This window comes from Nansenia antarctica, assembly GCF_963989245.1.
Source record: "Nansenia antarctica genome assembly, chromosome: 5".
Taxonomy (NCBI): Eukaryota; Metazoa; Chordata; class Actinopteri; order Argentiniformes; family Microstomatidae; genus Nansenia; species Nansenia antarctica.
In genome coordinates this window covers 6,909,668-6,933,463 of record NC_137690.1, presented here as the reverse complement: position 1 = coordinate 6,933,463, position 23,796 = coordinate 6,909,668, and the positions used below count along the sequence as shown (strand labels likewise).

General features: G+C 47.4%; 1 protein-coding gene across 1 annotated transcript; it reads right to left on the bottom strand.

The window, feature by feature from the left end:
- Nucleotides 1-993: 993 nt before the first annotated feature.
- nol6 (nucleolar protein 6 (RNA-associated)) lies at nucleotides 994-21,983 on the bottom strand. The gene is made up of 26 exons (XM_080532099.1): nucleotides 21,898-21,983; nucleotides 21,086-21,307; nucleotides 20,849-20,965; nucleotides 20,328-20,507; nucleotides 19,585-19,753; nucleotides 19,192-19,326; nucleotides 17,218-17,381; nucleotides 16,680-16,800; nucleotides 16,441-16,499; nucleotides 16,217-16,318; nucleotides 15,983-16,098; nucleotides 15,159-15,336; nucleotides 14,800-14,922; nucleotides 14,416-14,564; nucleotides 13,890-13,965; nucleotides 13,627-13,767; nucleotides 12,203-12,320; nucleotides 10,413-10,567; nucleotides 8,479-8,642; nucleotides 7,903-8,055; nucleotides 7,388-7,485; nucleotides 6,741-6,865; nucleotides 3,593-3,682; nucleotides 2,802-3,002; nucleotides 2,071-2,172; nucleotides 994-1,542 (listed from the first exon to the last, which is right to left on the bottom strand). The coding sequence occupies exons 1-26, from the start codon at nucleotides 21,937-21,939 to the stop codon at nucleotides 1,393-1,395; spliced, it is 3,450 nt and encodes a 1,149-aa protein (XP_080388225.1). The 5' UTR covers nucleotides 21,940-21,983; the 3' UTR covers nucleotides 994-1,392.
- Nucleotides 21,984-23,796: the final 1,813 nt, after the last annotated feature.

Sequence of the window (23,796 nt, the reverse complement as noted above, 5' to 3'; positions counted from 1 at the left end):
TGAAGCCCCGCGGTGGTGTAGCGGTCTACGCACTGGCCGCTAGTGCATGCTGCCCACCGGGGCCGGGGTTCGTATCCCGGCTCGCCAGATCCAGATAATGGCCGAGGCACACGGGAAGCGGCATATTGGCCGGCCGCTTCCGAGGGGGGGTATAGGAGTATTTCTGGACTAGGATCCGTCGCGCAACACCGCCCCCTGGGGTGCCGGAATAACGGTACTGGGCTCGAGGAGCCAGTCAGCCTAGTCTGCCTGGCGCCCTCCTCTGGGACTGCCGGCCACGGGGTCGGGCGGCGGATCCAATGCAATAGGCAGGGGATAATTGGATGCTAAGTTGGGTTAAATTGGCTACCAAATTGGGTGAAAAAGGGATAAAATCTGAAAAAAACAAAATTTAAAAAAAAGAAAAACCCATGAAGCAAATCATTCCGCAGAACTCTGGGAAGGTCATTATTATGGGTTGGCATAGCTCGCAATCAAGCTGTTCGGCGTTACAGAACATTATTGATGTCAATTTGGGGTTGCTAGAAAGTCTGTAGAAAACCCCTGTAAGTGTTGACAGATTGGTCCTGGGTGGTCTGACTGACTGTTGTCATCTCTGCATTACATTGCCGATAGCATGCTTGTTCTGTAACTGTTAATGTAAGATATAGAGAGATCTAGAGTAAGAAGAAGAGATAGAGGCAAAATAATATACAGAGAACACTAACGATATGTATATTGTCCTTGTCTATTCCTAACTATATGATAAATACCGGAGAAAACTAATAAATAGAGATCAGCAAATTCCTCAAGTGCATATGACTGGTTCATGTTATTGGTCAATTATACATAGCGTCGCCATCTAGTGGCCAACATGTTTATTTCAACACACACACACACACACACACACACACACACACACACCCACACACACACACACACACGAGCTTGAGGAGAAATATTTTAATTATATATATGATAATGTCACAGCAAGAGCAAAGATCACATGGCTAGTCTTACGGTACATGACATATTTTTCATACACAAAGTAATTTACTTTGTATGCCTTTGATGTGCTGCATGACACAATTCTTATACGTATAACAATACTAAACTGTCAGTCACAACATATTTGTTTAATACATTTCTCTTCATTACAAACACAGTAAAAAAGGGTTGACAAGTCTAAAGGTTATGGTGGCTGTTCAGATCCACCCCAACATGTGACCATGTAATGTCCAAGGTACTCAAATGGTTGTGTGTGTGTGTGTGTGTGTGTACGTCTGTGTGTGTGTAACGTCTGTGTGTGTGTGTGTGTGTGTGTGTGCGTACGTCTGTGTGTACGTCTGTGTGTGTACGTGTGTGTGTGTGCGTGTGCACGTCTGTGTGTGTGTGTGTATGTCCTCTGAGGCTCTAGACCACCCATCTCTCTGTCCTGGCCTCCACGGACCTGACTAAACCCTGGCCGATGACCCTGAAGTCCTCCAGGATGGCCTCCACGTTGGGGACCGTGTTGGCAGCCTCCTCCACCACCTCCACGCGACGAGCCACCATCTGGGCCGTCTAGGAGAGAGGGGGAGGACACACGAACCAGGGGATGAGTACAAAAAGGGAGGCGAAGGAGATGAAGAGAAGTTGAGGATAAAGTGAGAATAGGGGAGGATGGTGGAGCTAAAAATCGGGAGGTCAGGCTCATTGTAAACACACAGAATGGAATGAGGGGTGTGTGTGTGTGTGTGTGTGTGTGTGTAAACAGGTGTGAGGGTTGATTCCATTCAACACATTACAGTGAGCTCATCCTCTGATTTCTACCGTCACCGGCCTCCCCTGAGTGAGAGGGTGATGACAGGCGAAAGAGATGCCGTGTATGATACAGAAATAGAGAGAGAGAGAGAGAGAGAGAGAGAGAGAGAGAGAGAGAGAGAGAGAGACAGATAAGACACAGAGGCAGAGAGGGTGACAGAGATATGCATCTCTCACCTGCCTTGTCAACAACTGGAACAAGAGTGTCAGCAACGACCCCTCAGACAGAGGTTTCCTTCTGCAGGTTTTAGGAGTCTTTTTCTGTGTTTGAGGTGATTTGTGATTTACCTTGAATGGCATCGGGCTGAAGGCTTTTGGTTTCCATAGCACCGCGATCACAGTCCCGCCGTAGGGGTCGCAGAAGAACAGGGCCAGGTCTCCAAATGCATCCTGGGAAAAAAAAGGAGGATGGTTGATTGAGTGGTGTGTGTGTGTGTGTGTGTGTGTGTGTGTGTGTGTGTGGAGGACACACAATGCAAAAAGTAAACCTAATATCTTGATGATGAAATATCTTAAATCAAGGCAATATTTGCTTGTTTTTTGTCTGACTGGAATAGGTTTAAGATACCTTCTACTTCTTGGCAAGTGACATTTTGCTTATTTTAACTAATATTTCCCCAAATGTATGACTTTCTTTCCTTGTTTTTGAGAGCTGAGATCAGATAATGCCGTGCAAAGATCACTGTGACTCAACATGACTCACATCTCTCAAGCAGTTGCACAAAAACTGAGGGTTTTTTGATTCCATAGAAAGATTTTGTGTGGGAGAGATTTACAGCTAACACAGGCGTGCTCAGACACCCTGCCCTGGTGGAGGTGGAAGATGCATTTCACACAAACAGATCAAATGGTTGTGGTGCAGGAAAACACATATGCCAATATACACGTACAGACACACCAGCACACACAGGCAGACACACACACACCCACCCACACAAACGCGCGCACACACACAGAGGCGCCACACACACACGCACACACACTCACACACACACTCACACACACTCACACACACTCACTCTGAGCTCTGCCAGGTAGTGGGTAACAGGGTTGAAGTCGATGACGGGCAGGGCCCCCCCGGTGCTGGCCACCTTGCCAGCCATGGTGCCCCTGCTGAAGGTGGCCGTGGGCGGGTCCACGGCCTGGGCCAGCAGAGGAACCTGCTTGGGGTTCAGGTGGATCAGGACATCGTACGCATCCAGGGGGGGACGCATGGCCACCTGGACACAGGTAAACACACCAGGTAAACACACCAGGTACACACACCAAGTACACACACCAGGTACACACACCAGGGAACCAAGAATAACTATGTTTGTGAGAGTTGGTCCAGGCAAATGTATGTGAGCACGTAGTAGTATTATGGATGTGTCCAAACAAGTTTGGTGGAGGAGTTATGCGTGCGTGTGTGAGTGTGAGTGTGTGTGAGTGAGAGTGTGAGTGTGAGGGAGCGTGATCTTGAGTGAGAGTGTGAGTGTGAGTGTGAGTGTGTGTGTGTGTGAGTGTGAGTGTGAGTGTGAGTGTGAGTGAGTGAGTGAGTGAGTATGAGTGTGAGTGAGAGTGTGATTGCGAGTGCGAGTGTGAGTGTGAGTGTGAGTGCGAGTGCGAGTGTGTGTGAGTGTGAGTGTGAGAGAGTGTGAGTGTGAGTGTGAGTGTGTGTGTGAGTGCGTGAGTGTGAGCGTGATCGAGAGTGAGAGTGAGTGTAAGTGTGTGAGCGTGAGTGTGAATGTGAGTGTGTGTGCGAGTGCGAGTGCGAGTGCGAGTGCGTGGGCGTGTGGTGCGTGTGTGTGCGTGTGTGAGCAACACTAACCCTGACATCCTGTATCTGGTTGCCGTCCATCAGCTGAGGTTCCAGAACCTTCAGGCTCTCTGCAGCCACCATCACCACACGCTGAAGCATCTGAGGACACACAGGAAACACACACACACACCACTCAATCAACAACAACAACAACGACGATTCCTCAATCTATTCAGATGATCGCCTGCAGTGAATGACGTGCAAGGACATCATGTCTCACAGCAGCAGCAAAGCAGCAGACAGTAACAACAGCAGGAACATCTTAATGAGAGGGAGTGGGCGGGAGGCGATGTTCAGTCTCTCGCTGTGTCTCTGTGACTAAGAATTAAATTAGCATCTTTGTGGCCATTATACTACAGGTACATTACAGTCTATAGCTTGAGTGGCTAAAAGCCTTTCTAAATTTCCTTTTTCCTTTCTTAAATGACTCACCCCTCACATCGATCATGAAGATACTTATATTACAAAAAAAACTAAAAAACGGAGGGTACATCTTCAAGGCCATTTCTAAGGACTGAGAGAACAACTACATGTAAACAAGTCCACTGAGCTGAGGACAGGATCCCTGAGTGTGCAGTGTGTGCTCAGATCCAATCCCTTCTCTCAGATTGGGCATCTGAGAAACGTGCTAGCCAGTGTCCTTGGGCCTGTTTGAGTTACCTGGGGAAAAAAAACGGTGAATAACTGTTGCCCTCTGGACGGCGCTACCGATCCCTGGCCACCAAAACATCCCGTTTCAAAAACAGTTTTTTCCCCTCTGCTATAAGGACTCTCAACACCTGACTCACTGCACTAACCCTGCCAGACGTACTGCACTTTATAAATTGTAAATATGTTCTTGTCTTGTGGTTATGTGTGTTCATGTCCATGTGATAGTTATGTGCAATGTGTGTATGTTTTCTTGACACTGCTGTATTGAGCTGTACCGAAAACAAATTCCACCGACCTAGGTCGTGTGGTCATTAAACGATTAATTCCTTCATTCATTCAAAAGAACCTTTGTGTATTGAAATCTTTTGTTTGGGTTCTCATTCAGCACCGGTGTCATCTCAGGTAGCTCACAGAGACTCAAGCGCTCGTCTCTGAATGAAGTAATGGATTCGTGACAGAATCCTTTATGGCATTTAAGGGGAATGAATTTGTCCGTGGCTATTAGCGAGAGTGACGTGACGACTAATGCCAAACGCACAACTTTAAATCATTAAATCAGGCGTGAAACGTGAGCCCAGCGCCCCGCCGCTTCCTCTGGACGTCACAGGCCCGCAGTCAGGGGCTCTCCGGGACGCCAATAAAACGGCGCAGCTCGCCTGGGGAGCGTCTCAGTGTAAACACCGGCCTCCGTGAGAGCAGAGGTGGGGCAGGAAGACTAACTGGGACACCAGAACAGCACCATGGAAGGCTGGAGAGGGTGTTCGGTCCACACGCTGCTGTGCGCGTCGGTGCTTTTCAACGCGCTGCTCTGCCAAACTGTCGACGAAATGAAAACTAGATATCTGACTCATCTGACTTCCCCGGAGGACGGATACGAAAAGCAACTGGTGAGCACGGAGAAAGTTTCTCTCCTTCTTGTAGTTTGTTCCCCAATTTTTAAAAATAATTTCTGTGCATAAAAAAAAAAGATAAAAGTTACGTCTTTAAATAACGATGTCTTCGTCTATGTGTACATGATAATATCACAGAAATTCTAAAACTTCAACTTGCCTATTGACTCTGATGATTATGTATGGCTGCATAAATCGTTTTAATTTTATATTCTGGTGTCCATCATGTGGTGTTTGCAGATGAGTGATTTACATGGGGTTCTAGAGAGGCTGAAGAACACCAAGTTTCCACTTTATGGAAAAAAACAACAAAGTCAGTTGCCAAGGGTGAGTCTGGGGCATGGAAAAGTAATTATGTTGCCACTTAGAAATGCTTCGTTCATGGCTAAACAGTTAACATACTTGTTATCTTATCATATTCTACACCACCAAACATAATCAATAGTCAATCAACTGACAATGAATAATCATCATTATGAATCAACTGATAATCAATAATCGTATTAAGCAATTGATAAATGAATAATCATCATGAATCAATTGATAATCAATACTAATCATTATTAATCAATAGTCAATCAGTTGATAATGAATAATCATCATTATGACTCAACTGATAATCAATAATGGTTATTAATCAACAGTTAATCGATGACGTGTCTGAATGTCCCCCCAGTGTGATCCAGGAGAAGAGTGTGCGTTGAGGAAAGGCTCCAGGATCGGGAAGCTGTGTCACTGCTCTCTACCACGGACCTGCAACTCCTTCCTGCTGCGCTGTCTGTGATCCCTCCTTCCTGGCTGTGATCCCTCCTTCCTGTCTGTGATCCCTCCTTCCTGTCTGTGATCCCTCCTTCCTGTCTGTGATCCCTCCTTCCTGGCTGTGATTCCTCCTTCCTGGCTGTGATCCCTCCTTCCTGTCTGTGATCCCTCCTTCCTGCCTGTGATCCCTCCTTCCTGTCTGTGATCCCTCCTTCCTGTCTGTGATCCCTCCTTCCTGCCTGTGATCCCTCCTTCCTGTCTGTGATCCCTCCTTCCTGTCTGTGATCCCTCCTTCCCGCCTGTGATCCCTCCTTCCTGTCTGTGACCCCTTCTTCCTGGCTGTGATCCCTCCTTCCTGCCTGTGATCCCTCCTTCCTGGCTGTGATCCCTCCTTCTCCTCATTGTTTACAACTCTATATTTCATGGTTTCAAATAGCGGAACAAATATACAGAGACAAGAACTTCAAACTCAATGTACAGTGCTCTGGGTATGTGATAAAACCTCTGTATATACTTTAAAATGTATTACTATTATTATTATTTACTTGTATTATTATTATGTTTCATAAGGTACTGTACAAACACAGACACTGTTGTAACACTTAATCTTGGGCATTAGCGTAAGCCAACATTGTATTCTATTTTGTTCATAAGAGGGTCTAACTGCTGTGTTTCCATTGAGTTCTTTTGTCCTATTTTTTGTGTTGTTGTGTTATGACAATATCGTACAATATCCTTCATGAATAAAACCTGGTTTGTTTTGCTACTGGTGACTGTAGTGGACGTGTCTGTGTATTGTGTCAGTGACCTCTGACCTCTGTGTGTGTGTGTGTGTGTGTGTGTGTGTGACCTCTGACCTGTACGGTGGGAGCCTGTTTGGTCCAGATAGAGAGCTTCTTGTCCTTGGGCGTGGCGATGAACATCACAGGGAGAGACTCTCGGGACGCCATGAAGTCATTCTTAATCTCAGTGTAGTCAGCAGCTGCATGTGAGGAGAGGAGGGGGGGGAGATGGAGATGGGAGGGAGGATGGGAGGAGGGGAGAGGGAGATGGGAGGGAGGGAGAGGGAGATGGGAGGGAGGAAGGGAGGGGGGGAGAGGGAGATGGGAGGGAGGAAGGGAGGGGGGGAGAGGGAGATGGGAGGGAGATGGGAGGGAGAGGGAGATGGGAGGGAGGAAGGGAGGAAGAGGGGGAGAGGGGGAGGAGAGAGGTGGAAAAGGCAAGAACAACAGTTATGTTTGTAAATGAAGCACATCAGTGAGAGACGAATGCATACATTAGTGCATTGTTCAGTTTATGATATGGTGTGCGTGTGTGTGTGTGTGTGTGTACGTGCGTGTGTGTGTGTGTGTGTGTGTTTATGCCTGTGTGTGCATGCCTGTATGTGTGTGTGTGTGTGTGTGTGTGTGTTTATGCCTGTGTGTGCATGCCTGTATGTGTGTGTGTGTGTGTGTGTGTGTGTGTGCGCGTGTGTGTGTGTGTGTGTGTGTGTATACACACTCACCAGTGAGGTGGCTGTTTAGGTTGACCACCAGGGGGTTGTTCCTCCAGTCAAAGGAGGAGAGCAGATGGAGGAAGCGAAGGAAACCCACCTGAGGAGAGCTGAGAGAGAGAGAGAGAGAGAGAGAGAGAGAGAGAGAGAGAGAGAGAGAGAGAGAGAGAGAGAGAGAGAGAGAGAGTCAGTAGGTCAGATGACTAACAGAATCAGAATCGCAAGAAAAGTACACAAGAGTACAATTCTTTGGCTTTGGTTCCTCAACACTGACATTGCAGCATTCAGATACGAAAAACACAATAATAATAATAATAAGAAGAAGAAGTAACGTAAGTAAGTAAAATAAGTGACCCTACATTGATGAAGTAATAAAGTGATGAAAGTTTTACAGTGACTTCAATAGTGGAAAAAATGCTGTGCAAAGTACGATCATATGAAATGCAATATAATACAATACAGCACGGCTAACAGCTAGTTAGTCAACTGATCAGACAGACAGAGTGACAGACGGAGGGAGTAGTTACCCTGGAGGTGTGAAGGGGGCAGGGTGCAGGAAGAGGGCTGCCACCAGCAGGTCGGCCGTGTCCTCTGTGATGTCATCGCTGAAGAGCTGGGCTCCGAGCCAACGCTTGGCCAGGCGACACACCGCCCCGAAACACCCGTGCTGCTGCTGCAGACTGGAACACACAACACACAGGAGAGAGAGATGAGAGATGGGGAGGAGAGAAAGGGAGGAGAGAAAGAGAATGATGAGAGAGAACGATGAGAGAGGGAGGAGAGAGGAGGGGGGGCAGAGAGAGAGAGAGGGAGGAAAGGGACACACACAGAATGAGAAAGAGAGAGGGAGAGAGAGAAAGAGAAAGAGGAGGGGGGGGAGATGAGAGAGAGGAGGGAGGAAGAGATACGGAGAGATTGAAAGAGCCAGAAAGGTGAGGAAGAGGGAAAGGTGGGAGAGAGAGAGAGAGAAAGAGAGAGAGAGGAGTCAGAAAGAGGGACTGAGAGAGACCCCTACATGTCTACAGCCAGTTTGTTTGCGTGTAGCTGCGTTAGCTTAGCTGCATTAGCTTAGCTGCGCCGTTAGCTAGCTGCGTTAGCCTCACCCGTGCAGGGTGCTGGTCAGCAGGGGTCTGTGTAAGGTGGCCATCTCCAGGGCCTGAGCCGCCTCGTTGTCCCTGACGATCAGCAGCCCCTCCGGACTCAGACTCTCCCTCAGGACCTGGGGCTCGCGGTGGTACGCCACCTGGATACGGAACGCCAAGCCATCCTACACACACACACACACACAGAAAAGTGTGTTTTTCTTAACATTGGATAACCAGCAGAGTTTTTTTTTCTTTAGTTTTGTTTTTTTCTGGCATTTATGACGGCAGCTGGTGAAAGAGGGCACCTGTCACAAACGCGAAAGGCTCGAAAATGAACGTGAAAGTTACTGTGTCACCAACAACAGTTTTTTTTTAAAGTTTTCAAGCACCTTTCAAGCGACTTTCAAGACTCAATTCCCTCAAATTCAAGGACCCAACACGGCATAGTTTGAGACAGAACTAGTTGACGAGCCAAGTAAAAAAATGTAATATATATTATTTTTTTGGGGAGAGAGAGAGAGGGGAATTCAAGCACTTTCAATGACCCATGTCTATCTTCAAAAACGTTTAAGACCTTGATTTCTTTTCCTCAAATTCACAAACGTTCAAGGATTTCAAGGACCCGTGGGAACCCTGGAATATGTAAAAAACTGAAAAATGACTTCAGCAACTGTTCAATACACTAGCTGGAGTCACATTTTGTTACCCTAATTCAAGGTGGTTTTACCTGCTCTGAATGCTCTGTACTGTTCTCCACACCGAGTATGGGAATAAATGGTTTTGTATTTTGAAACCTCTATTTGTTCACTTCAGACTGAACTCTTACCTCTGGGGAAGTCAACAACTAGATTACACAGGGTATAACAGGGTATACACAGGAATCTTGAGGTTAATTTCAATACCTTTCTAAGGTCAATATTTTTCGAGACCTCACCGCCACTTTGAGCTGTAACCGTTGACATCAGTGACACCTTTAACTTAACAGTTTTAGTTCGCAATAGACAAGACCACTGTCATACAACAGAATTTCCGGTTCATCTTTGTTTTTTAATAAAACTGATAAATTCACAAACTTTTACTAAATGTTTTTAGGACTCAAACTCTTTGGACAGAGTCTAATTCAGAAGAATACCTACAAAATTCAAGACCTCATAAAATCGTGATAAGACTTTTTAATACTTATTAAGGGTCTTGATTTTCCCAAAATTGATTTATCAACTTTTAATACTTTTCAAGACACCGCGGATACCCTGTTACATCTGGGGTCTCCCACCCTACATGGGAGGGGCGCTGTCACAGTATACCAGTAACAGGAAAATTAGTGCACACACACATCTATCCCCAGGGAACAGAGCTACAACAGACTCACACTCACACAGTCACCATCACCCTCACACATACAGACACACACACACACACACACACACACACACACACACACACACACACACACACTAATGATCGCACGGTCGGCAGATCGGCGGTTCCAACTCCGGCTGGCCACATGTCAAAGTATACTCGGGCAAGACTCTGAACCCCATAATTGCTCCCAATGAGCGGGCCGGTGGTTTGCATGGTAGCTTGCCGCCATTGGTGTGTGAATGTGTGTGTGAATGGGTGAATGAGAGGCCGTTGTGAACACATTTTAAATAAGGCGCTATATAAGTCAGTCCATTTACACACACAGTTGCACACACACACACACGCACACACACACACACACACACACACACACACACACACAGCCACACACACTGTATTTTGTCATAATTGTACCCTTATTATTTCTGCTGTTATGATTGTGATATTATGTTAGGACCCTCTCTAAAACGAGATGATACATCTCAAGGGGTTTATCTTAATAAACACATTTACAACACACACCCACACACACACACACACACACACACACACACACACACACACACACACACACACACACACACACACACCTTCCAGACGTCCAGGTGCGTGGCGCAGGGCTGGCAGGCGTAGCGGTGCTGCTTGGTCATCAGCTCTGCCAGGCGGAGGTGGAAGGCGGCTCTGAGGTGGCGAACGGCCAGGCGGTCATGAGGCCACTTCCCACTGCCCTCCATGTGACATATCACTACGGGAGGAGACGCAGAGGAGTCAGGACGCAGTCAGGACGCACGCACACACACACACACACACACACACACACCCACAGACACACAGACACACACACAGAGACAGACAGACACAGACAGACAGACAGACACAGACAGACACACAGAGGAGTCAGGACGCACACAAACACACACACACACACACACACTAGGGCTGCAACAACGAATCGATTAAATCGATAATAATCGATAACGAAATTCGTTGGCGACGAATGCCATTATCGATTCGTCGTTTTTTTTTTTTTATTATTTTTTTTTTTCCCGGGTTTTGTTTCCATAACAAACCTACTTCCTGTTGACGCACGCCACGCTGTCTTGCGGCCGGTGTAGGCATCGCGAATCATAGCGAATCATAGCGCTACCTATGGCCGGAAAGGGCAGAACCTATGACCGGAACCGGAAAAGTGGGAAAATCCGGTACCTACACCGGCGCGGCGGCTACATTTAAATCATGCTACTCAGAAGCCTTGAGAGTGAAGCTGTCTGCTGTCTGCGGTCAGGACATGCTAGTGAGTTAGCTAGCAGGGTTAGCTCGCTGCTGCCGCTAGCTGACTGTCACTACGCTGCTTGTCCAGCTGTAGTCTGCGTAGCTGTGCTGAGAACCAGAGCACTAACTATGTTTCTATAGAGGAGGGTTACACTAACTATGTTTCTATAGAGGAGGGTTACACTAACTATGTTTCTATAGAGGAGGGTTACAGCTAACTTCCTATTGTTTTATTATATAAGTCCTGCTGGGCTCAGCCCTTCCATGGTCTCCTGCTCTCCATGCAAATGCGTTAGTGTGAGTTCTGGCGAAGCGTCAGCTAAATGACTGTAATGTAATGCGATAGCCAGTGAGTGTTTGCCCGCATTCATGAATTCAATATTGCATGACAAGTGTATTTAGCTAGCTGGCTAACGTCAGTGGTAGAGCAGAGGTGATAAGCTAAAGGCTAGCTAGTGGTAGCCTACCAAGCTACCCGTGAGTTAGAGTGAGGCACTGACTGTCGCCTAGCCTATTGTATGGAGTGAGAGGACACATTGCATTGTTTTGGAGCATATCTGTTATATAAAAACATTAGTGTCTTGTCTGTAGCCTATATTGCACTTTGGGTTACTGACCTTTACATTAAGCAAAGTTATGACCTAAAACAATGCATGTATTGAGCTAGAGTTCAACTACTTTATTGAAACAATCTACCGCCATAGTCCATGGCCTGTTGTTAAACCTATTTGATGTAGCTAAGCCTTTTTTATTTATATTATTTTTTATTTTTTATTAATACTTATTCATTTTGCACATGTATATGTATAGGCCTGGCTGATTTAGAAAACATAAAATACAATTTGCAAAAGAAATATTTTTAAATCAAAAAAAAAAAAAAAAAAAACTTTTTTGTAATCTTTTTTCCCCGTTTTTAAATATCCGATTAATCGATAAAATAATCGGTAGATTAATCGATTATCAAAATAATCGTTAGTTGCAGCCCTAACACACACACACAGGCACACACACAGAGACAGACAGACAGACACACAGACACACACACACACACACACACACACACACACACACACACACACACACACACACACACACACACACAGGGTACCTTTGATAGGGGTGACGTAGGCAGGGCAAGGTTTGCCCTCCTGGGGCACCAGGGACCGAGACAGCTTCTCTCTGTTGAAGAAGGAGTAGTCCATCTTCAACGGCACTGGGGGGAACACCTGTGTGTCATGAGAGGGGGGGTGTTATGGTGGAGGGGGGGGGGGGGGGGTACTCATTACATCAATAAAGTCACAGTACTGGAACACATAATTATTTTATGATTATAAATACAGTACAGTATCAAACCATTTCCACTTCCCCTGAATACAGCTGAACTGGAGTTTGGAGACTATACAGAGAGAGGTTCAGAGAGGTGTGTGTGTGTGTGTGTGGGGGGGGGGGGGGGTGGTGACCTGTGTGTATCGGAGGGCTGGGTGGGGTGTCGGGGCTGGTTACCTGTGTGTATCGGAGGGCTGGGTGGGTGTTGGGGCTGGTTACCTGTGTGTATCGGAGGGCTGGGTGGGGTGTTGGGGGTAGTTACCTGTGTGTATCGGAGGGCTGGGTGGGGTGTGGGGGTAGTTACCTGTGTGTATCGGAGGGCTGGGTGGGGTGTTGGGGCTGGTTACCTGTGTGTATCGGAGGGCTGGGTGGGGTGTTGGGGCTGGTTACCTGTGTGTATCGGAGGGCTGGGTGGGGTGTTGGGGCTGGTTACCTGTGTGTATCGGAGGGCTGGGTGGGGTGTGGGGGCTGGTTACCTGTGTGTATCGGAGGGCTGGGTGGGGTGTGGGGGCTGGTTACCTGTGTGTATCGGAGGGCTGGGTGGGGTGTGGGGGCTGGTTACCTGTGTGTATCGGAGGGCTGGGTGGGGTGTTGGGGCTGGTTACCTGTGTGTATCGGAGGGCTGGGTGGGGTGTTGGGGGTAGTTACCTGTGTGTATCGGAGGGCTGGGTGGGGTGTTGGGGCTGGTTACCTGTGTGTATCAGAGGGCTGGGTGGGGTGTGGGGGCTGGTTACCTGTGTGTATCGGAGGGCTGGGTGGGGTGTGGGGGCTGGTTACCTGTGTGTATCGGAGGGCTGGGTGGGGTGTGGGGGCTGGTTACCTGTGTGTATCGGAGGGCTGGGTGGGGTGTTGGGGGTAGTTACCTGTGTGTATCGGAGGGCTGGGTGGGGTGTTGGGGGTAGTTACCTGTGTGTATCGGAGGGCTGGGTGGGGTGTGGGGGCTGGTTACCTGTGTGTATCGGAGGGCTGGGTGGGGTGTTGGGGTAGTTACCTGTGTGTATCGGAGGGCTGGGTGGGGTGTGGGGGCTGGTTACCTGTGTGTATCGGAGGGCTGGGTGGGGTGTTGGGGCTGGTTACCTGTGTGTATCGGAGGGCTGGGTGGGGTGTTGGGGGTAGTTACCTGTGTGTATCAGAGGGCTGGGTGGGGTGTTGGGGCTGGTTACCTGTGTGTATCGGAGGGCTGGGTGGGGTGTTGGGGCTGGTTACCTGTGTGTATCGGAGGGCTGGGTGGGCTCCCTGTACGGAGGTGATGGACAGAGGGAGACCCTCCAGCCTCCACAGCTGCCTGCTGAGGTCATCATAAGACTGGACCACCTTCAGGCTCTCTTCCTCACCTGTGCTACACACCTGGACACACACACACACACACACACACACACACACACACACACACAGCTTCAGAATCCATTCTTTGTGAGGAAGTCAAACCATACATTAGCACCATCTCCTGGTCAAAGAAAAACACTCACCTCCCGTCCCACTTTGATGACGTCATCCAGCATCCCACCAATGTACCGCACACAGGATTCTGGGATATCTGCATGCCTGGGGAGGACAAAAAGAGTGTGACACAGACAGACTGGCCTTCCTAAAACGTGCACGCTAAAGCTCAATGCTTCAGACCCAGTGGATGAGAAGTCACTTCTGTCACAGAAGTGTAGTCATATGAAATATTACAGAAACAGCTCCAGACGAGTTCATTTGTTAGTTCATCATCTCCTCCCAGGTACGACAGCTCCTCTCCTCCACCCCCCCCTCCCCTCCCCCAGGTACGTACAGCTCCTCTCCCCCCCCCCCCCTCCCCTTTCCCAGGTACTACAGCTCCTCTCCCCCACCCCCCCACCCCTCCCCTCAGCCACGACAGCTCCTCTCCCCCCGCCACCCCTCCCCTCAGGTACTACAGCTTCCCTCCCCCCAGGTACGTACAGCTCCTCTCCCCCCCCACCTCCCCCCCCCCCCCCCAGGTACTACAGCTCCCCCCCCCCAGGTACGTACAGCTGCAGCAGGTGGGTGATGACCTGGCGGGACACCAGTCTCTTTTGGCAGCTGGTCTCCCCCTTCCACAGCACCGCCTCAGTGATGGCCCCGTCCTGGAACCTCCGCAGCTCAGAGCGCGACCCCCACAGCTGACGGAACTCTTCAGACTGTACCAACACACACACACACACACGGTTATGAATATGAAAGACAGACAGACAGACAGACAGACAGAGACTTCAATGCAAGAGATGCTTGAACTCACACACACAATTGAATACGCAGTACTGAGTGCCACACGCACAAACACACACAGACACAGACACAGACACAGACACAGACACAGACACAGACACAGACACAGACACACACACACACACACACACAGTGATGGTTCAGTACCTTGGGGTTGTCGGCGGGGGGGCCTCTCTCCAGTACAGAGGCAGCCTGCTCTGGGTTGAACAGCAGGCCGAAGGACAGGGGAGGCTGGGCCTTATGCTTCGGTGCCTCACTCTCCACCGACCACTGGAGAACACACACACACACACACACTGTTACACACTGGAACACACACCATCACACACTGTAACACACACACACACACACACACACACACTGCTTCCCCAGTATAACACACTGTGTCCCCAGTATAACACACTGTTTAACGAGTATAACACACTGTTTAACCAGTATAACACACTGTTTCCCCAGTATAACACACTGTTTCCCCAGTATAACACAGGCGTGTAGGAGAGGCTCACCTCAGGGTCAGGGGAGAGGGAGTGTGTGAGCAGGCGGACCCTTTGTCCAAGTCCTCGTTGCAGGAGGGACAGGATAAAGGGGAGGGCAGTGATGACGTAGTTGCCACTGTGGTCCATGAGCTCACTGAGGAGGTTGAGCTTCTTACAGCTAAACTGTAGCTTCACCAGCTCACACAGTCTGAGGACACACACACACACACACACACACACACACACGGAGAGAGAAAGAACAAGTTAAGTGTCTGTCCGTGCGTGAGAGTGAGCAGGAATTATACAGTATACACACTATAGGATGAGAAATAAGAGAAATCATTATATTCATATCATATATACACACACACAACAGTCATCGCAAGTAAGACTTTCCATAAGAATAAATGATGCCAAACGCAGTCGTGATAACAGAGTTGGGGGGAGAAAATGATTGCGTGGTGTTGTTTGGTTTTCTTAGATGAAGGCAGGTCTTTTAATTCTGTTAGTGTGCTTTCTGTTGTGCGTAATGTTGTGCGGGTTTATGTGGCTGTGTGACGCTGTCCTTTTAACTTATATGATGCTGTGACTGTAAGTGGAGGAGGTGTGGAGATGTCTGTATGTTTCTATCTTTTAACTGTGCTGGAAATGCTTGGTTGTGTGCCGCTGTCTGTCGTGTGTGTTCTTTGTTTTTTAACATGTAACCTGATTTCTTTTCAGCTCCTCCCCCCCACCCCCCAAGAGGCTTTTGTCTTTTGCCAGGCCGCCAATGCAAATAAGAATTTGTTCTTATTGGCCTGCCTGGTTAAATAAAGGTTAAAGAAAAAAAAGAAAAAAGAAGAAAAAAAACGTACTGGAAGACGTGGTCGCTGGTTCTGATCATCGGTTTGGGGGTCATCAGCAGGGCGTGGAACCCGTCCACCGTGGGCTCGTCCCAAAACTGCAGCGACAGCATCGCCTCGTGTTGCACCTGCGAGTCAGACAGGGTAACCCTTGTCAACCAGGTCGACCAATCACAGGAGGCGTTACTCACTGACGACTAGCCAATGTCACAAATGTCACCTTGGTGGTAAGTCAGCGGTGCTCACCTGTTTGTAGGTGCAGGCCGTCATCTCGGCACACATGTTGAGGTGTCCAGAGGGGTCGACAAAAACCACCTGGAAAGCATTTTGGAACTCGGCCAGAGAGGGCTGGGGGAGGGAAAGCAAGAAAGCAATAATAAGAAAAGGGGAGAGAGAATATATGACTGCAAAAGGAGAAAAAGTTTAAAACATGCACCCCTGTAAGTAACATTTGGACCGGTCCGACTCACCGCTGTGGAATCGGGGTCTTTGGCCAGGGTTATTCCATTCTCTGTCAGGTCGGTGGAAGCTGGTGTTTAGGAAAAGAGGAATGAATAAATGAAAAGTAACAAACACAAGCTCAAGACATTAGTCAAGACATTAAGAGTGTGTCATTAATAGTGACTTTAACACTGAGAGTCTGAGAGAGAGAGACAGAGAGAGAGAGAGAGAGAGAGACAGGTAGGGTAAGAATCCTATTGGCTCTCACCCAGGAAGTGCAAGCTGTTGCGGAGCAGCTGATAGGCTGTCATGGTGTTGCTGACTCTGTGGGAGGAGAGGAGGAAGGCCAGCAGCATAGAGGCCAAGAAGCCACTGAAACAACCTGTGCCCTGGAGAGAGAGAGAGAGAGAGAGAGAGAGAGAGAGAGAGAGAGAGAGAGAGAGATGAACACACACACACTAAACATGTTGCATGTATTCACATCTGCATTTCTTTCTCTGCAACACATTTCCACAGATGTCCACCTCTCGCAGCTTTTCAGCTGTTCCAGACAAAAACTATATTGCAGTTATGCAAAAACCTATACTATACAAATGTGTCATTGGCAAAGCAAATCTACCAAACAACGCATGAAAAAAAAATGTGTACAGTTAGTTTTTCTTGCACAAAGCCTTCAATTCATACATATCCTCCAAAATATCACTGATATTAACTAACCAAGAGATTAACTCTTCAGTAACATTTAAAAAACAAACACACACACACACACAAAGCAGTAGTAGTACAGTAGTAGTGGGGGTCCGTACCTGGTCCAGCTCCCTCTGTCTGAGCCAGACTTTGAGCAGGGCCACTCCCTCAGGGAAGGCAGGGCACAGGGAGCTGACAGCAGACAGGAACTGCAGGTGAGCTCTGGGGAGCAGGTCCCCCAGCACAGAGCTGTTGTAGTGGGGAGTGGGAGTTCCACTTGACTCTGCACAGACAGACAGACAAAGAGACAGACAGACACACAGACAGACACACACACACACACACACACACACACAGACACAGACACAGACACAAACACAGACAAGGGTCAGAGAGAAAGCTAGGATGTCACAGAAAAGATGATTTGAGGCTTGTATGGTCGAAATGTCAAGCTAGAATCTCCCCAGAGCATACAGTAGGTGGATCCGTTTAGTGTCCCCTTCTCAACACAGTTTCACCAAGGAACCGTTCACTCTGTCTACCGGTCTGTTTCCATAAGCATTCTCAATCAGAACCAGATCCATAAATATCCTAGATGCCCTCCCACTGTCCTGTGATAACAGGGATATTATAGGGCCATGGTTTCACAGACAAGACTTAAGCCCTAGCCCTGGACTAAAAATCACACCTTCATAGGGATGGACGGTTTCCAATTATTGAAACCGAAAAACCGTCAGAGAGTAAAACCGCGGTTTTCCGGTTAACCGAAAAATACAGTAAAAAAAAAAAAAAAAAAAAATAAAATAATTGAGCCCTACTGCTACAATACACTCATGTCGAACACCATTAAAACACCGTAAGCACAGTCGCAACACATTTAGGCTACTTAGTTTCACAAATATAAGTGGAAAGGCAGACTTTTGTAAGCTACACCATACATGAAAACACATGAACACTTAACACACCAGCTCCGCTGATCCAGCGTGCACGCCTGCACGGAAGATCATCTCTTGGAACAGCGTCTTCATTGAATGAACTGCTTTCTCAATATCTTGGTTCTTAGACAAAGTTTCAGCTGCTGCTCAATGTATTTAAATATTTGAATACTGCTCAATAATCACTGAAATATTAGACTTAGAATTATGCAGTGAACATACTTAAAGCTTTTCATAAAAACCACATGCCGCGAGACTGACTCGTCCTGAACTGTCGTAAGTCAATCAACAAAGAATGCCCCATCAAAATAAAAGTGCCCATGGTAGAGCTGTCAAAATAGAGCTTTCAAAATAAATGTACTAATACAGATAGAGATAAATACAGAACTACCTTTGCGTCACTATTAGTGACCGCGTATCTTCTGAGACATGCGTTCTGTCATCACTTTCAGTAGCGCCTTCACACACAGTGGCGCTGTGCACAAACACTCTTGATCCGTATAGCTCTTGTTTTATTATATTGTGGTTTAGTAAATACTGCACTTGGAGTTACATTCAATGCATGATTTGTGCTATAGAACATAAATAAAGTTTGATTGATTGATTGATATCAAATCAAATCACATTTTATTTCTATAGCGCATTTCTCACAAAAGTGACCCAATGCGCTTTACAGAGAGCAGCGAAAATGATCTTATTAAATGTAAGCGAGTAATTGTAAAAAAACTTTCCTATCTACCAATAACTGAAGGCAACTATCTTTCCCATAGAGTGATTCGTTACCCTTAAATATAATCCCAATTAGATATTAATCCTCAGTTATTCTTCACAACTGACCAAACCTCTCACTCATTGCGCGGCAGATTCAGACTGTATCATTGTTATTTTCACACACGACAAACATGTGACATGTTCCAGTTTTATTCTTATTCTATTTTATTCTTCTAAAAAAAAAAAAAACGGTTTCAGACGGTTTTGATAAAAAACCGTTTCTATTTTTATAAACCCCGGTTTTCGGTTTAACCGAAAAACCGTCCATCCCTACACCTTCAATGTAAAATCTCCATTGAAGATGCTTTTTTTTAGTCTAGGATTAGGCTCCACCGACTCCTTGTCTGTGAAACCGGTCCACAGCGTCGTTGGAGCTGAGCCTCTCACCGGGTTGGGAGGCCTCCACTCCTGTGTACCACTCCGTGCGGATGTTGTTCTTCTGGGGGTGGAAGCGGCTGGGCTTGAAGAAGCCAGGGGGGGGGCAGGCGTGGAGCCTCAGGGAGAAGCTGGACGAGTCTTTACCTGGAGGGACGGGGACATTATCATAGCATGAGGCCTGACATTATCATCATCATCACACACACACACACACACACAATCATAGCATGAGGCGTGACATCATCTCACACACACACACACACACACACACACACACACACACACAGAAGACGGCATGTTTAATCAAACAACACATGACGTGGCCCCCAAATAACTGTCCCAGCCAATGCCAACGCCAGAGCTTCCAGCAAGAGTAGCACGTCGTTGGTCGCCAACGGTTACCTGGAGGGGTGAGCAGCAGGAGGGGGCGGAGGCGGTTGCCGTGGAGACAGGAGTAGCGCATGGTCCCGACGGCGGGAGAGGAGGCGAGGTGCTCGGCCAGCCCGGCCAGGTAGAGGGCCCTCTTCCTGGGCCACCTCTGGTTCAGAGCATCCTTAGGGCTCAGGACATCCTGGACACAGCAGACAGTTATTACTGTTGTGTTGTTACTATGTTATAAGCATCATGTATGACCTGGCTTTCCATAGGAGCGATACGTCTGGCCAGGCTAGACTACACGAATGACGTAATAATGTCCTTCTTTCTTTTAAAAATTTGTTTTTTCAGATTTTATCCCTTTTTTCACCCAATTTGGTAGCCAATTGAACCCAACCTAGCATCCAATTATCCCCTGCCTATTGCGAAGGATCCGCCGCACGACCCCGTGGCCGGCAGTCCCAGAAGAGGCCGCCAGGCAGACTAGCTGACTGGCTCCTCGAGCCCAGCACCTGTTATTCCGGCACCCCGGGGGCTGTTGCGCGACGGATCCTTGTCCGGAAATACTCCTATACCGCCCTCGGGAGCGGCCGCCCAATATGCCGCTCCCCGTGTGTGCCCCAGCCATATCCGGATCTGGCGAGCTGGGATTCGAACCCAGTCCCCGGTGGGCAGCATGCACTAGTGGCCAGTGCTTAGACCGCTACACCACCGCGGGGCACATGATTTCCTTCTTAGGAGTAAATAGGATAGATCAGGTTGTTACGTACTGCAGGGATAGTGACTGCCAGGTCGACAGAGATCCGTGGTTTGGTGCACGTGCCCAGTGGGTAGCTGCCCACGGCGTTGACAGAGGCGGGGGGGGCCATGTGGAACTTCCCCTTGGCTGCTTTCGGGACCAGAAGGAAAGGCACCTTCACCTCTCCTGACAACCATGACAGGTCGTTCAGCTGGAGAGAGGGGAGGAAGGGAGGGAGAGGGGAGGAAGGGAGGGAGGAGAGAGAGAGAGAGAGAGAGAGAGAGAGAGAGAGAGAGAGGGATTTGGTTAAAGCATTGAACACACACACAACATTAACTAACCAAGAGATTAACTCTTCATTGACAATTAAGAATCACATACGCGCGCACACTCACATGCACACAAGCATCTTCATCACGTCTCTCTGTCTCTGTCTCTCTGTCTCTCTGTCTCTTTCTCTCTCTCTCTCTCTCTCTCTCTCTCTCTCTCTCTCTTTTTCTCTCTTTCTCTCTCTTTCTCTCTCTCTCAGCATCAGTAGCAAAGCTAACATACCTCCACTTCTTCCCCAGACGGCACTGTGTTGAGAAGCTCAGTGATCTGCTGAACAAACGAGTCGATCTGCTTCTTCCGGCGCTCGCTCAGGGCAACTTCCTTCAGAAGCTCCTCCATCTGTTATCAAAGATGCATAGTAGTGAGTCATAAGCCAACTCCATTGGGTTGTGTAAAAAACAAACAAAAACAACACCATAATGCAACCACCACTCTCCACCGACTCTCCCCCCGTCTGACCTGCATCTTCAGCAGGCTGCAGTGGAAGAGGCTCTCCGCCTCCTTCAGCTGGTTCAGCTCCTCGGCGGTGGGGGGTTTGTACAGGTCGCTCTTGGACAGTTTCACGGGTCTGACGACTCCGTCCTCCGTGGTCGTGGTGCCCGTCTCGGGTTTACTCCTTTTGGCCCTCTTCGGTCCCTCATCTTCCTCCTCCTCGACGTGGGGAGACTCCGATTGCTCCATCTTTGCAAAGATTAAGAGTATGAGGAAAATTGTGTTTACAGATGTACACCTACTTGTTGATATTTCACTCAAATTACTAAAAGTCACATGTGCCTTTAACTTAAAAGTAGTGATTAGACCAGTGGTGACTGACACCATCATCTGCAGTACCTGGCGATGTCAACCTGCAACCCGCATCACAGCACCAAACCTCGCATTTGTATCTATCACTTCACTTTTATCTATCACTTCAGTTCAGTTCACACTAGGGAACACAGAGGTTGAGGTTCGGGGCTTCACAGTGCAAGAGACAGGTATCTGTCTGTCTGTCTGTCTGTATCTGTCTGTATCTGTCTGTATCTGTCTGTCTGTCTGTATCTGTCTGTCTGTTAACAATGCTGCTTTCTACTCTAGACGGGCTATCAAATTATGACAGACACCCTCCCCCGACTCTCAAATGTTATTTTCAGCAAAGAAACAGCTGACAATAAAGCATACTAGGCTGACTCTGATATGTAGGAAGTCACCACATGAAGTGTCCACGCAGGCATGGGCCGGCTACATGTGGCCACTTTGCCTAAAATGTAAAAAAAGCACATCATAAAAGGTACCTTCTCTGAGTCCACCGTTGTCGCTGTTTTCATATCGATCATCTTAGGATTTTTAATGTGAGAAATAGCTACTTATTTTGACTAGCTATGTGTATGAGAAATTACATCGATCGGTGCATTTTCACATGTGCAAAGGGTCAATCTAGCCTCGTTGCATACACAGTGCAAAACATTATTCTGATTGGAGTGAATCTGGAAGCGGTAGCTGACGATTGGCTGTTTCTTACTATGTAACTCCGCCCAACTAGTCAAGATGAGGTGCATGAACACTCCATTGAAGTTTTCGCACATTTCTAGCGCCCCCTCTCTGGCAGTGATGGTAGTGAAGTCGGAGTGAAGGAGTGTCTTATCAATGTGTCAATGAGGTTTCAGTGTAATAATAACTTTAATTTCTTAAAGTTAATTGTGATGTTTCTGGTAACATGGAAAGCATATCAAAGTACAAAAGACATAAGTCGTACCTGAGGCATTTCTGGACTCAAAATCCACCCCATCCCAGTAAAACGGCCAAGTTTGGACAGGGATGCCAGTGCCCATTCCTTGTCCTCCTGGGTGACCGGTCTTTTGATTCCAGCTGAAATAATAATAGTATGAAATGAGTAATACTAATTGAGAATATGTGTTGTCATCTCAGACACTCTCTTGGCTGCAATTTCATTCGTTTTCGGTGTCTTTGCCCTCTTCCACACGCATTCCACGTCGGTACGGGACACATTTTTCTCCACCCAAATCAACAAAGCAGCCATATGGTGGCACTTGTCTCTGCCGATCGGGCACTCGCAGGTGCTGTACCTGACTGACTGACCCTCAACGTGCACCTGCATTGAAAACAATGTTATCCCTAACCACCCTTACATAAATAGCTAAACAATATTGCCAGTGCTGTCTATGTTTATATTAGCTAACTATAGTTAGCCAGGGGGTGGCAGCTGTCAACTAGCCTAACATCACTAACCCTACAAAACCTGGCTGGTACTGTTAAGTGAAATGAATTATAATATGTCCTCAGTTGTATATAGATTGTGTTTATTCTATGCCCAGGTTAATAAGGGGATGCAGTACTGTTGTTATACCACTGAGGGGCGCTACAAGACTGCAGGCTTGTGTTCATCGTCTCCGTCCAATATTTCGTTTTTCATCTTCATAGCTAATAATAAAAATAGCTACCTCAGCCAGAACATGGCATATCATCTCAACTAGCTAACTTACTGCTAACTTAACTCACCTCAACATCGTAAATCTTTTTTTTCATGGATGCCTGGACACTACCCTTGATAATACCCCCTGAGAAAACCGTGACACTAACCACTTTGTTGGAATTGAACGAATTTAGACCCTTTTTAACTCTCAATGGTGCCTCACTAAAGAAAGACGTGATCGTGAAAAGGTTCTCAGGTTCAGCCATTGTTGACTAACTTTGTAAGTGTTAGCTAGTTATAGATAGTATGATAGTATAATAATAGTGTAATGGTAAGTTAAGTAAGCTAGTACAATGTTATTCTGGTGCGGAGAATTTCTGGTTTGGACCCGGAAGTTCCTAAACGTCACGTGTGACGTCAGACTTAACAAGTGGATGGTCTTGTCTCCAAAGGATTTGTAAGGTTGCTGCTGGCAGGAATAAATATTATTTAGGTAATATTATCTTGAGGTTCTGATAACAGATTTGAACACAAGCCTAATCACTTATTTGATAAACAATGAAGTCTATTCGGTTCATGTAGTTTTTAGTTTGGTCATACAAATATAATAAATTATGTATCCATATGAATTGTCAAATTTGTGTGCCAATGATAATGGTTCTTATGATATGACACCACCACGTATTTATTAAAAATACACTTAACGACGACACTTATTCTGTGCCTTTAACTTTAGGGCCCTGCAGGAAATGTTTGGGGT

Bases quoted from the DNA above. Each gene is read 5' to 3' on its own strand.
- nol6 (XM_080532099.1), bottom strand. From the start codon at position 21,939: ATGATCGATATGAAAACAGCGACAACGGTGGACTCAGAGAAG. The intron at 16,801-17,217 runs GTACGGACCCCC...CTCTCTCTCCAG, and splicing joins GACAGAGGGAGCTGGACCAG to GGCACAGGTTGTTTCAGTGG. The intron at 12,321-13,626 runs GTAACCAGCCCC...CATGACACACAG, and splicing joins CAGCCCTCCGATACACACAG to GTGTTCCCCCCAGTGCCGTT.